General features: G+C 52.2%; 1 protein-coding gene across 6 annotated transcripts in view; it reads right to left on the bottom strand.

Annotated features, from left to right (window-relative positions):
- Positions 1-12,504, bottom strand: part of LOC133357070 (phosphatidylinositol-binding clathrin assembly protein-like) — a 68,672-nt gene that overhangs the window by 47,558 nt on the left and 8,610 nt on the right. For all 6 annotated transcript variants that reach the window (XM_061574838.1, XM_061574840.1, XM_061574839.1 and 3 more), the window contains exons 2-3: positions 1,788-1,930; positions 679-754 (exon numbers count right to left, since the gene is read on the bottom strand). In XM_061574838.1, the coding sequence (XP_061430822.1) occupies positions 679-754; positions 1,788-1,930 (219 nt within the window). The remainder of the gene's footprint in view (positions 1-678; positions 755-1,787; positions 1,931-12,504) is intronic.

Raw genomic sequence — 12,504 nt, 5'->3', positions numbered from 1 at the left:
CACCTCCGATTAGCGCGGTTGGCTACGTACGGTGCGAAAGAAGTTCAACAAACAAACACACACACACTCGCAATCTCCGATTCGCACGGTTGGCTACGTACGGTGCGAGAGAAGTTCAACAAACACACACACACTCGCACCTCCGATTAGTGCGGTTGGCTACGTACGGTGCGAAAGAAGTTCAACAAACAAACGCACACATACTCGCAATCTCGGATTCGCACGGTTGGCTACGTACGGTGCGAGAGAAGTTCAACACACACACACACACACTCGCACCTCCGATTAGCGCGGTTGGCTACGTACGGTGCGAGAGAAGCTCAACACACACACACATACTCACAATCTCCGATTCGCACGGTTGGCTACGTACGGTGCGAAAGAAGTTCAACAAACGCACGTACACACATACTCGCACCTCCGATTAGCACGGTTGGCTACGTACGGTGCGAGAGAAGCTCAACATACATACAGATGGCCCGGGCGCCACAGAACAACGGCGTGCGAGGTGGGAGACGACCCATGAGCACGGTCGGCAACGTGCGCTGCGAAAGAAGAAGTTGAAGGTGACGAAGTCCCACACGCGCGCACGGTGGGGGGGGGGGCGTCTTGCCCTGCCCCGCCCCCCCACCGCACGCAACGAGAACGCGGCTGCCCAACCACCCCACCGGCCCCTACCTTGGACGCCGCTCTTGTCCACGTAGTTGGCCAGGTTGAACAGGGTGTTCCTGGAGGCCAGGTACTGGATGAAGCGCTGCACGATAAAACGGGAGCGGCCGTCACCGAGCTTGCCGTGACAATTTTTATTATTTTTTTAACGATACCCAACATCGATCGTCAATATCGCGACCCGGCGATTATCGCGATATAAGAAAATTACAAGACGCTTTTAAACAATTGAATGGGGCCCTCTTGTTGTCCTGAGAATAGTGCAGGAGGATAAAATGTGCAGCCCTGCAACTGCCAGCTCATGCCGCTGTTGGCAGATGGGGCTTCCACGAGAGGGGGCTCTGGACAGCTCGATGAAAGTGACAGATGTCACTCGAGATATTTAATGCAACCGAGCACAGGTCAACGGTACGGTGGCTAGGAGATGTTAAGTACCTCGCCTGGTACACAGGAGGTCGTGGGTTAGAACCCGACCCCTGACGCCTGCTGTTTATTTGGAGTTTGCGTGTCTCTCTCTTTCCCTGTGGTTGCGTGAAATTTTCTCCGGGTCCTCTGGTTTTTCCCTATACATTTAGAATCAACATACATTTTAAGAGTGCTGGATATAACCACATTTATTAGAACCACATTTGCAAATGTGATTCTTAACTTTGAACAATGCCCGTGTATCGATATTTCAATTTTAATGTTCAATTGTATTGATGGGACTGTGTGTTGTCTTGCAGTGGTCCGAGACTGATGCTGTTGTTGTTTTGCTGCCTTGCACAAGCCTGCATTTGTTGTAAAAAATCAACAGGAACGTCTCCACTTTTTAAATTTGTACTTGCATACTTGACCTCATTTTATTTGTTTTTTAGTGACCTGCTCACCTTTCCCATCGGTTTTTGTATCATTGCTGGAACTTGCCGATCCCGTGCCCCTACTGGACATCAGTGACAAAGAGCTTCATAGCTCATCGGGTTCCTCCAGTCTAGACAAAGAGTCCGATTCATTTATGATAGCCAGATAAAAGAGAAATAGTTTCGTCTTAGTCAGTTCAAGGTACCGCGTCGAACTCGACGGAATCGCCACTTTCCCACGCAGAGGAGCCACTCACATTCCCCCTCCCCCCCCCGTACCTCGTTCCCGTAGCACATGAGGTGGTGCGTGGTGACGAGCGCTTTGAACACCACCACCCAGCTGCTGTTGACGGCGCGCTCGAACAGCGTGTCGGCCAGCTGCGGGATGCTCACGTTGATCTCGTTGGTGCACGCCGTCAGGTCTGCAAAGGCGGACAAACGCACGCAGACGCACGCGCGCGGTCAGCTTCCGTCAACGCGGTGCTCGTAAGTCGGTGACCGTTTTGCCGGCTCGGCCAGGGTCGCCTGCCGGAAGACGCGACGTGATATGTGCCGTCCCGTCGATGCAACGTATGTGTGTACGTTGAACTTCTATACGCGCCATACGTAGCCAACCGAGCTTAATCGGAGGCGCGGGGGAAGGTCAACAAACTGAACACAAAAAGCAGTACAACACGCTGAATTTCACATTACATTTCAATAATACTTGGTGTAATCTCGACTGAACACTCATTTCTTGAGAACTACTTATTGTGTTTAGTTTCTTGTCTTTACCCCGCATCACTGACCAGCACGGTTGGCTACGAACAGTGCGAAAATAAGCTCAACATACGTATGTACGAAAATGCAATTCAATGTTAAATGTTAACTTGCGTTGTGCACCCAGCACCATAAATGATTAAAGGTGCCGGTGATGATCTCAGTCGTGCCGGTTCATCGCGCTAACCTCCGAACGACCCCCGCGTCGACCTTTCAAAATGGCACGTCCATAGCCAGCTTTCACCGATTTATCATCTCTCCTCCTCCTCCTCGTCGCCGCGACGATTAACAACGCGTCCGTTGGCGTCTTGACTTCAGAGTCACCCCCCACCCGGCCGGCCAATCGGAGCGCTTGCCGCTCGTGCAAAAGAAATCACTTTCAAGACGGGCAGCCGGCGACGCTTGTCGCAAACGTTAGCGGTTCAACTCCAGAGGGCCGCCCCTGATTAATGCTGCCACGTGGATTAAACAGTGGCGTTCGGTTCAGTTTCATTTATTAGGTATAGCCCTGTGAGCCATTCGGCTCTTGAATCGGGTGCAACCGCAACAAACAAAAACTATGAACAAGAAAACATCTCAAAGTGACTATGCGCAAACAGAAAAAATCCAGGAAAAAACTGCAAAGTCTTCCAGAGAAAAAGCACCGTACACCAATGCTGTGCAAAAATCCCAGTGGGATGCAAGTCAAACAACAACAACTACAAGACAACTTAGATTAAAGCCATCATTCTAACTCCGTACTACAACAAACAAACATGGCCAAACCAAAAAAACTTGTCGAAATCACCAAAATAAAGCCATAACCAATGTAACGGTGTGCCGTCCACAGCTTCACAATGGACATTAAAGATCCCGCGACACTATTCCAAAAGGGAGTAGTAGTAGTAGGAGCAACGTGGTCAAAGCCAACGTTTAAAGCACCAATTTGCTTCAAGATAATTTAGTTTGTTAGTCTTCATTAACTTTGCCTTCACAATCTACTGTTGAGAAGACAAGTGGCTCAGAGATCAGAGGACTGTGCCGCCACTGTTGAAGTCCTAGGTTCAAATCAGAGGTCGCAAACGGGTTTTGATTCCTTAGCCATACCCGTACCCGTACCCGGCCGCACCAGGGTCGCAAACGGGTACCTGTACCCGGCCGGGAACGGGTACGGGTTACCCGTACCCTACCCAATACCCGGCCGGATACGGGTAGGGTACGGGTATCGGGTACCCGATTGCGACCTCTGGGATGAAGCCATGTTGCAGGCGCGGGTGGGTTGATTCTAGGAACTTGAATTGTGAGAAGAGACAAGACGTTGGGAAATGAGTGACAAAACGGTTACTCACCAGTGACTCACGGCCTACCCGTACCCGGCCGCACCAGGGTCGCAAACGGGTACCCGTACCCGGCCATCGGGTAGGGTACGGGTATCGGGTACCCGATTGCGACCTCTGGTTCAAATTCAGGTTTCAGCCACTGCCTACGATTCACCAGGGTTTTTCGAATTGACACAGTCGATGGAATCGGCCAGAACACTAATTATCGCACAACAAAAACGCCATCGCATTATATTTGGCTCTACACTTCGCTGGCTAAATTGCAGCTGTGAGAATTAAATATGTTCCTTTGGCTATCATGAGACCAAATATTACACTAATAGCAACAGGGTCGACGGGAAAGTGCTGCCCCCTCCTTTGTGGGCCAGAGTTAACCTGAAGGCAACTCCGCTTCTGTGGGCTGTTCTCTAACAGAGATGCGCTGCTCCGAGATTTTAATTAATTCTTCATCTCACGATGTCAATAGCACAACCAGGATAAAACTTGGACAAAAATTTTTTTTTTAAAGAATAAACCGTTGTTTTAAAATCGCTTATTTTCAGTCTGTATGTGCTGCGTGTGATTTTTTTTAGGTCAGTGGCTCTTTAACTTTACTGCAGCCTTGAAACAAAGTTATTGTACTTACGTGCCCGTGCTTAATGTGTGTTTTTGACGATTTACCTTCTAAAAAAATCTGGCATATCTCACACCCCCCAGAAAGGGCATCTCGCACCCCCAAGGGATGCGTGCACCCCAGGTTAAGAGCAACTGGTTTAGGTAGACGGGCACCAGGGGACTCTGCATACACCAACAACCGAAAGCCTGAAATAGCATCAGCGACAAAGGGCTCCTGGATCGCCACGGGGACTTGCAGAGACACCGTGCAGCTGGGGCAGCTCGCAGCTCGGGGCAGCTCAAGGCTAATCGGCCGACGGTACCCGCGAGTCAGAGGTCGCAAACGGTTTTGATTCCTTACCCGTACCCGGCCGCACCAGGGTCGCAAACGGGTACCTGTACCCGTACCCGGCCGTACCCGTTTGCGACCTCTGGGATGAAGCCATGTTGCAGGCGCGGGTGGGTTGATTCTAGGAACTTGAATTGTGAGAAGAGACAAGACGTTGGGAAATGAGTGACAAACAGTTACTCACCAGTGACTCACGGTCTACCCGTACCCGTACCCGGCCGCACCAGGGTCGCAAACGGGTACCCGTACCCGTACCCGGCTGGGTACGGGTAGCCGGGTATCGGGTAGGGTACGGGAATCGGATACCCGGTTGCGACCTCTGCCGCGAGTGTGTGCCACCCCCTGCTTTGCTCAGGCGGGACAAGGCATCCACGGGAAGTGCTCGAGACATAAAGCGAGACTAAAATAAATGTTAAAAACGTAACACCCGCGCACGCGTGGCGGAGGGCGGTCAAGAGCACGGGGCTGTTTGGCGAACGCACGCTCGCCCGGGGGGATGGCGGTGGGTGGCAGCCACTACCTTTCATCGGGGGCAGGCAGATGTCACGCCCGGTCACTGTGCAACAGTGTGCTGTGGTGTATGCATGCGAATTGTGTATTTGTGCCAAAGCAGCATATATCCGCATGCCTGGAAAGAGGAGGCTCAGCGGGCTTTTGCGGTGCCGTATGTACTGGAGGTGTGCGGACTTCATCGTGACAACTGGTACCAGCGGTGTCAAGATTGGCTTCTGTGAAGGACGCCACTGATAAGTTTGAAGCAGTCGCAATCCAGCAACAGCGGAGTGGTTGGTGCTCACAACAACGAGCCAGGTGGCTAAAACAAAGCAAGTTAACAGTGGGGAGCATAGGTAGTGCATTTGCCAGTCATATCAGGTAACCCATAACACCCGTGACCCCCTGCCAGCGATCCATCGACACATCACATGACCTGAGACGGCGCACCTAGCCTGGCACAAGTGATAAGATGTTACCGCTGCTTAAATGGCGGAGGGCAGCTGTTGTGTATTTTAATGCTGCCCTCGTGCCGAAGCAATAACCCACGCAGGACAAGCACGGTTCTGTAGACCAGGTCTCGGGCACGCGAGCGGCTATTTGTGCCAGCGTAGTGAGCACACGTGCGGCGGCGCTTTCATACGTCAATCTCTGAGCATCTCGCAAAACCGCGCTTTCCTCTCGAACCTCCACGAGGCCCATGCCTCATCCTCCAGTAGCCCGAGAGCTCGGAAGCCCTCTCTCAAAGGGCACTCTACTCTCTCACCGAGAAACTCGAAGCTCATGGGGGAACCACCCTTCCACAAAGCAACAGTCCACCCTAAGTCGCATGCACTGCACAAACCATGGCAGCAGCAGATGCGGATAGCTGACGCACAACAGAACAGAGCGTACGACGTTTAATGACGCAATGACGCAATTCCACGATCCACAAATACGAAGAAGACTTCACAGCGACTACACTCTGCTTACTCATGACGCGGATGTCTGGCATGACCAACTGGATGTGAAATTGTAGTCGCTGTTCTGCATCTACATCAGCCGTACGAAAGAAGACTGAGAAACTCTAATATTCCCCGGGTAAATCTCCTACGACCACCTCGTCAAAATAAAAGCTAAAAACAATATCTGGTAAAAGGGGACTTCACACCCACTGGCACTGGCGAACGAGACAAAAAAGACTCGCCATCTGCACTGGGCAGGTGGCTGCGAGGGCTCATTCCTCGGCGAAGAGACAGCGATGTTGCGTTTTCACGGTCGGCAGAAACCAGAGCAAGGCCGTGCCGGGTAGTTCTCGTGTAAAAAGAATGTTAAAGGCCACTTCAAGGATGTTTTGGACCGCTATTTGGCACACGGGGCCGCACTGTGCTCTGCGAGACTCGGGCAAGGATTCTTCGTCTCACAACAAGGTGCCGAAAGCACAACTGGTATAAACACGCGATTTTATTTAAATGTCAACCCCACCCTAACACCCCTCCAAAAGCCGAAAGGAGCTCAAATTATAGCGCTTAAAATACATCTCCTTTTAGGTGGCCAAGAGATGGCGGGGGCACAGCAATGGATTCTTGAATCTATCGCTGCGGAGCTCCGAGTGTTGTCCCCTTGCATGTAGCAGCGGGGTTTGGTGGATGCCCTCTGGCTTCTTCCGGTTTCCTGCCGCAATGAGCCAAACTCTCATTAATGGACTTGGCCAAACATCCCAAATTGCAGGACACCACCCCCCCCACCCCACCGAGGAACACGCCAAGCAAAAAAAAACAACCCGTCTTGACGTTCGGCAAGGACTTCCTGGCCAAAAGGACAATCAGCACTGGCATCGTCCGGATGGCGTGGGGCTCAGCACTCCGCTCGTGACAACGCGACGGAAGGGAGAGAGAGCGCGCCGGCGGCGGCGGCGGCGTTTGTTTTTCGCGCGGTCAAAAGCGCAGCCAACGCCGGGTCTCGTGACTCCCCCCTCCACCCTGTCATTTTCTTTTCTTTCTCGCGAGCGGAGCTCGGCCCAGAAACGGCGAGTAGGCAAAAAAAACGGCCGTTCTGGTAAACACGCCGCCACCGCCGCCGGTGAAAGATTGCCGCGGTGGAAGTGCCAACGCAGGCAAGATATGCGCAGAAGTGACAGGTCTCTGCCTCGTGCTGCTTTGGCCGAATTTTGTTACCCCCCCCTAACTCCCCTGCCCACTGTGCGTGTATAATCAGCGTACTGCTCTGGCACATCATCATCATTTTTTTTTGCATTATGACTGCAGGTATTGTTGTCTATGCAAACATGACTCCTTGTAAAAAAGGTGTCAGTTTTGTTGCCAGATAGAAGGGTAAAAAAACAATTATCATCATCATCGTTGTTGGTCATGGTCAGTCCACTGCTGGATGAAAGTCTCCGCCAAGCCGTCAACATCTACCGTTGACGCGGGCCACGTGATGGCACAATCCACCCGGCTACGCCACGGAAAGCCAAAATCCTCGCTCCGCCTCCACGGTGGACATCTTCTTGGGCACATTCTCTCCTTTGGCTGCCACGCGGCAGTTAATTTTGCCTACCGGCAGTCGTTTCTTCTTGCAATTTGTTTTTAAGCCCAATTAGTTTTTTAACAGACAAAATTACAGCAAACCTGGGCGTCTTCTCTTATCCACGTGTTCCGCTTACCGCCTCGCAGTTTCACGTCAGGCGTGCACCTGTTCACGGCGTGCTGAACACTTTGCGAGCGAGACTTTTGTCTTTTCCGTTGGCGTGCATGTTTCCGAAGCGTCGGCAATGCGATTCCACCGACGATAAAAATGTCAATTGTGTCTGTCGTACTGTACGGGGCGCGCGTGTTATTTATAGTCCAGCGCCGCGCCTGAAGGTTTTTGTTTTTTTAAACCTGCGTGAATATTTGCAGTGACCCGCAGTAAAAAAAAACGCACGCACACGCGCACACCTCTGACACCATCGACACGCCCGTACATCCTCCTCCTCCATGCCTCCGATCGGTCGGCCCTGGGAACATTTTCACTTTCGGCACAAGAGGGAGGCGAGGTCGTGGTGCGATACGACCCGGCCTCTCTCCTCTTGCACGAAGACCACTCCAACGCGCCCTTACCGCAAATTAATGCGCAAGCGAATCAGCACGTTCAAATCCAACGGACGCTCAAATATTCCACTCCCGTCATCATCACCACCACCACCACCACCAGACATCGGCGTGTTGTTACACAGTGGAACGTGGGGCCAGAACACGCGCGCTTTTTTAATCCAGGGCGAAACGAGCAGGGGGCATTTGTTTGCTTAGCTCTCCGCTCATCATACATGTGCCGCGGTTGTTGGGAAAGCGAGTAGGGATGGCGTGACGCTCGCTGCGTCAGCGGTGAGCGCGCGCGGCACGGAGGGCATCCCTCAGGGCCGCGAACCCTCAGACGGGGAACCCCGCGACCTGACAACAACCCCTGCGACCTGACGACGAACCCCGTGACCTGACGACGAACGTGCCGGGCACAAACAAAATAGTCAAACCCAGTGACAACGTGGGATAAGGACAAAACACACCGGCTGCTACGAGGCGTACGTGAACACCGACGCCCAAGCTGTACACGCGGAAAGGCAATAGACTTTACACCGGCGGCGTCGCAAAGCACACACAGATGGCGCGCGGTGACAAGCACGGCACTTCGGCAAACACTGATAATCATGAGAGAAGAAACTACAAGCGTCATGAACGAGGCAATGATTTAGACCCGCGATGCGTTTTCGGGTTGCGCCGCGTGCGATTTGGCACGACGTCGACGTTTCAGGTGGGTGCCACGGTGGCGAGATGTTAACTCCCTCGCCTGGTACGCAGGTGGTGGGTTTGATGTCAACCCTGACGCCTGTTGTATATTTGGAAATTGCGTGCCGTCCCCGTTGTTGCGTGGATTTTTCTCCGGGTCCTCCGGTTTTTCCCTTCCCATCTAGAATCAACGTCACGCATATTTGGCTGCTATAAATGTCCACGCAATAAACCACTTCGTTGAACTATAATTTGCGATAGCTAAATCACTTCTGAAAAAGCCGTATAGCTCAGTGGGTCTGGCCTGTTAAAAAAAAAGTAAAGTTTTACTTTAACACGTAGGCTTTCACGACCTATATCATCCGTAACAAAGTTGTTTTTGGGGTTAGATCACGTAAATATGAATGTCGTTAAACCCGTCACTACCCGTACAAGTACTCGAATTGTAAATGTTGTGGGTTTACCGAATTGGCACATTCTTTCACGTGACAACCCTTACCAATTGGCCGTGTAAGGTGGTGGTCGGGTTTAACGACACATTTATATTTACGCGATCTAATCCCCCAAAAAATAACTTTGTTACGGAGTTTAGTTTTTAGTTTCGCTCTCACGTACCGGGAGCTACGTGTGGAGCAAAACATTTCCACGTCGTACTGAACGGCATGTCGTGGCGCGGTGGGGGGGGGGGGGGGGGGGAACGCTATGTTGCAGGGCAGCAACAGGTGCGCAAGCGGGCGCCGCTGCATTTCCTCTCGCACGACGTTATCGCAGGGGAAGCAAGACGGGCCTCGCAGATGTAAATTGCGTTAGCCTGCCCAGCGGCAGAGCAGAGCCGCGTGGCCGGAGTTTTTTTTGTTTGGCCCAACACGCGTGCGGGCGTGCACGCTCGCACGCACGGGAAAAAAAAAGCTGTGCCCCGTAATTGCTTGTGGGAAGCACTTTGGCGCACCGCGATAACGTCCGTCGCGAAATAATATCCAGGTGGCCAACTGCGTCACAGCCAGTGGCTTCTGTGACAGGACACGGCGAGCGTACTGAAACGTGCGTGCGTAGGAACATTGGTGGAAAATTATTGAACCGGTTCTGGAGCCCCCCCACCCCCTAGGTTGACCTAGCCACAAATGAGTACCTGGCGTACACTGTGTAAACATCAGCAAGAGGGAGACAGGCGGTGGGGCGTGGCAATTGCAACACCACTCAATGCTGCCTGGTATCGGTCATCATCGGTGCTTGCTAACAGCACTTGCACCAACAGCCTAGGTAGGCAGGACGGGGGGGAGGGGGGAATTTTGGTGTTTTGTGTACAAACAGGAACTTTTAAAACCTAACGCCAATAACCTATAAACCTGCTGTGCAGATCGGCGAGGACGTGTTTTGCCAACAAGACTTGAATGTTTATTTACAATTTCACAGCGGGAACGGAAATGCCCGCAAATCACACCCCTTTTTACCAGCCACGAAACCCGCACGCGGCAGTTCGCAATGCTAGCTATGCAACCCGAACCCGGCGAGCCGAGTTCGATTCCCAAACAGCGGGAAACAGGCTACCATGGTATAGCCACAAATGCTAATGTATTTTTGTGTTGGTGGTCTAAATGACAAAATGGCCACACATTTAAATTTAGTTCCATTTATCTTATGATCTGGTTAAGGACAGCAGTTTTTGCGCATGCAATGCACAACTTTGTGCGAGCTTAAATTTAAGACAAATTCGCAGAGAGGGCTTCTGGGGCTAAGTGGTGGGCGGCAAGAGTGCTTTGATGCAAATTCATTCTTGCACCGTTTTCCTATGCTCCCACGTCTATGCAAGCCACCTTCGTTAAGCTGCGGTGAGAAGTACGGTCGACTAAACCCCCGTGAACGACACGGTACGTACGGGGAGGTGGGGGGGGTGAGGCCTTCATCCATCAGTGGATCGGCGGAGGGCTGCAAGTCAGGAGTTGAGTTCAACAGGACCCGTCTAAACCGCTTGACCATCTGTTCCATCACACCTGAACTTTACCTCTAGCAGCGGCCACGAGCGGATAAGCGAGGAATGCAGAATTTCTACAGCGGTGTCGCGCGTGTGTGTGCATCGGTGTGTGTGCGCGTGTGTGCGCTTATGATCAGCTCCGGTTTGACAGCAGAGGTCTCACTCCGAATCAGTCGAGCGACATTATCCTTTCATCGAATGTGTAACGCTGTGTGGAAGCTATCTGGTCTGTCGCTCCGCACAAACATTCAAGTCTTCTCTTTGCTTGTGAAAGGTGAACCCCTCTAATGGAACATCTACACCGGATAGAAACATTCAGGCTGGCCTGCCTACAATCCATCCTGGGTTTAAACAAGGCTGGATTATGTGAGGAAATCACAAATCCCTGAAAGATCTGGACACATTCCCATCAGTGAGCTCCTCCAGCAGGCAAGGCTACATTGGCCGGGTCATATAGCCCGCATGCCCAGCCACCGCATGCCCAAGCAGCTTCGGTTTAGCCATATAGAGGGGGCTAAACGGGCACGACATGGACATAAAAAGAGATGGACCAATGCGGTTCGAGAGGATGTGGAGCTGAGTGGATTTGCCGAAGACTGGTACCAGCAGTGTCAAGATCTGCCTCTATGGAGGAGGCTCGTGAAGGACTCTACTGGGCAGTTGGAGGCAGTCGCCCTACAGCAACAATAGAGGGAAGAGAAGCGACGCTCACAACAACGATCGGAGCACCGGGCGGCTAAAATGCAGCACTTTGGCACAGTAGGGGTTACAGCTGGTGTGTATCTATCAGTCATCTCAGTCTACCAACCCATGGAACCTGGGTCCGTCCCGTGACCTCCTGTCAGCGAGCCTTCGACACTTCAGGTGGCTTGGCATAGGCGCCGTGGTGAGGTCACCGTCACTTAGTAGCGAATAGCGGGTATTGGTATTGGTGTGTGCGGAGGGGGGGGGGGGCACAGCTCCCAGTGTCTCACGCGATGGCAGAGGCGCCCACACCAACCGTGGCATCAGGGTCATGCTTCACTCCCCAATGGCACAACAAATTTAGCAAACGCACATTTTTTATGCGGGTGGGAGAGCTCCCGTATCAGCGTGGGATCCACGGGGAGATTGAAAAGGGCGCCACGGTGGCTAGACTACCTTGCCTGGTACACAGGAGATCGTGGTTTCAATCCTGACCATGTCGCCTGCTGTGTATTTGGAGTTTGCATGTTTCTCTCGCTCCCCGTGGTCACATGGTACACAGGAGGTCGTGGTTTCGATCCTGACCATGTAGCCTGCTGTGCATTTGGAGTTTGCACTGTCTCTCTCGCTCCCCGTGGTCACATGGATTTTTCTCCAGGTCCTCTGGGGTTTTCCCTTCCACATTTAGAATCAACATCACCGTGCGTTTAGAGTATTTTGCCTGCTGTACATATCCACGCGATAATAAACCACTCCGTTGAGCTATAATTTGTGAGGGCCTGGTCGCTTCTGAAAAAGAGCTACATAGCTCAGTGGGCCTTACGCCTGGTGAAATAAAAAATAAATTTCGATTTAAAGCTTTCGTGACTGCAGGGATTCATCTTTAGTTTAGTTTCAAATGATCAAAAGGCATCCGTTCGCCGGGGTTGTGGGGAGGGGGGGTTTGGGGGGGGGTGTGGTTGGGGGCTTTCTGGTGAACTTTTAAAAATTCACGCAAGTGAAGTTTTTTGAAGAAGACGCACGGTTGGTTGCACCGCGAAGCTGCCACCCCCCCGGTTTGATTCCCGGGGCCCTGTCGGGCATC

Source organism: Lethenteron reissneri, chromosome 56 (genome assembly GCF_015708825.2).
Source record: "Lethenteron reissneri isolate LAM-NWPU_2019-01 chromosome 56, ASM1570882v1, whole genome shotgun sequence".
Taxonomy (NCBI): domain Eukaryota; kingdom Metazoa; phylum Chordata; class Hyperoartia; order Petromyzontiformes; family Petromyzontidae; genus Lethenteron; species Lethenteron reissneri.
Note: the sequence above shows the minus strand (reverse complement) of the source record. Positions and strands in the feature narration are given on the sequence as shown.